Here is a 1,425-nt window from a genome sequence, read left to right on the forward strand (position 1 = left end):
TGTCAGAAGCAAGACCAGAAACGTGGAGCCCTGTTTTTGTTTTCAGAAACCACACAAAACACAAAGACAGCTTCTTACAGCCTAAGGTTGGGGGGCGGAGGGGGTGGTCTGTTTATGTGAGCCTCCCCGTGGACAGCGATTTGAAAAGAGCATAGGCAAAGTATAGAAAAATAAATAAGACAGCTTCGTACAGCTTAAGGTGTGGGGGGTTGGGGGATGGTTTGAAAAGTGTCCCCGCAGGCAGCTCTCCCAGGATCATATGCAGAAATAGGGAAAACGACCCTTTAAAAAACAGACAAGTAAACCAATAAATAAATAGAAGAAGAAAGAAGGAAAGAAAAGCCACCCTACATCCCAAAGCTCTTGAGATCACACAGTATGGTGCCCTGGGCGCTCTGTATGCTTTGGCAGCAGGGGAAGTGGGCTCGGAGGCAGACCCGCAGCTCCTTGTTGAAAATGAAGCACAGGAAGGGGTTGACTCCAGCCTGGGCGAACGTCATCCAGACCGAGGCGGTCAGGTAGACCTGGGGGATGGTGCTGGCCTTGATGAAGACCCGCAGGTAGCAGGCCACGATGTAGGGGGACCAGAGGAGCAGGAAGAGCAAGGTGATCATGTAGAACATCTTGCAGAGCCTCTTCTCCATCTTGAACTCCTCCAGCACCAGCAGCCGCTTGATCTGGCTGTGCGTGGCCTGCCGGATGCCCACCAGGGTGGGCGGCGTGGGGCCCCTGCCGAAGCCGGCCGTCCAGTTGGCCGCCGCTTGCCCGGTGGCGCCGGGCCCGTGGAAAGTCCAGTTCTGGCTGATGGCCGGGACCAGCTGGGCCGGCTTCATCTTGCGGTGGCCGTGGATGAAGAAGAGGAGCTTCCCGTAGACCAGGTGGGTGGCGGCGATGACGGCGGCCAGCATGAGCATGAAGCCCAGCGTGTCGTTGGCCTTGACGTAGCGGTGCTCGAAGATGCACTGCTCCTCCTCCCGGATGAACTTGTAGGTGCCCACGTCGAAGACGGGGGGGAAGGCCATGGCCATGGACAGCGTCCACACCATGCACACCACGGCCAGGCAGGTCCAGCCCGTCAGGCGCTTGGCGTAGAAGCGGTGGTGGGCGATGGCCATGTAGCGCGTGACGCCCACGCAGAAGAGCAGGAAGGCGGCGTGGAAGCAGAAGAGCACGGCCAGGAAGGCCAGCACCTTGCAGCTGAGCGGCCCGTGCGGCCAGGCGCCCGCCCCGCTGCGCACGGACAGCATGACGAAGGGGAAGCAGGCCAGCGAGCGCAGCCCGTCGGCCAGGCACAGGTCCAGCAGCAGGTAGTAGGGCGCGCGGTGCAGCTGGCGGTCCTTGAGGATGAGCCAAGCGAACAGCACGTTGCCCGCCAGGCTCACGCACAGGATCAGCCCCAGCGTGGCCAGCTTCAGGCCCGGCGCG

At 60.6% G+C, this 1,425-nt stretch overlaps 1 protein-coding gene across 1 annotated transcript; it reads right to left on the minus strand.

The window, feature by feature from the left end:
- Window positions 1-225: 225 nt before the first annotated feature.
- Window positions 226-1,424, minus strand: GPR27 (G protein-coupled receptor 27; the record flags this gene model as incomplete). Its single annotated transcript, XM_014517463.2, has 1 exon — window positions 226-1,424. A coding segment is annotated over one exon (1,077 nt), but the record flags the coding sequence as incomplete, so codon positions are not given.
- Between the last annotated feature and the right edge of the window lies 1 nt (window position 1,425).

The sequence above is a fragment of the Alligator sinensis genome, unplaced genomic scaffold (assembly GCF_000455745.1).
Source record: "Alligator sinensis unplaced genomic scaffold, ASM45574v1 scaffold121_1, whole genome shotgun sequence".
Taxonomy (NCBI): Eukaryota; Metazoa; Chordata; order Crocodylia; family Alligatoridae; genus Alligator; species Alligator sinensis.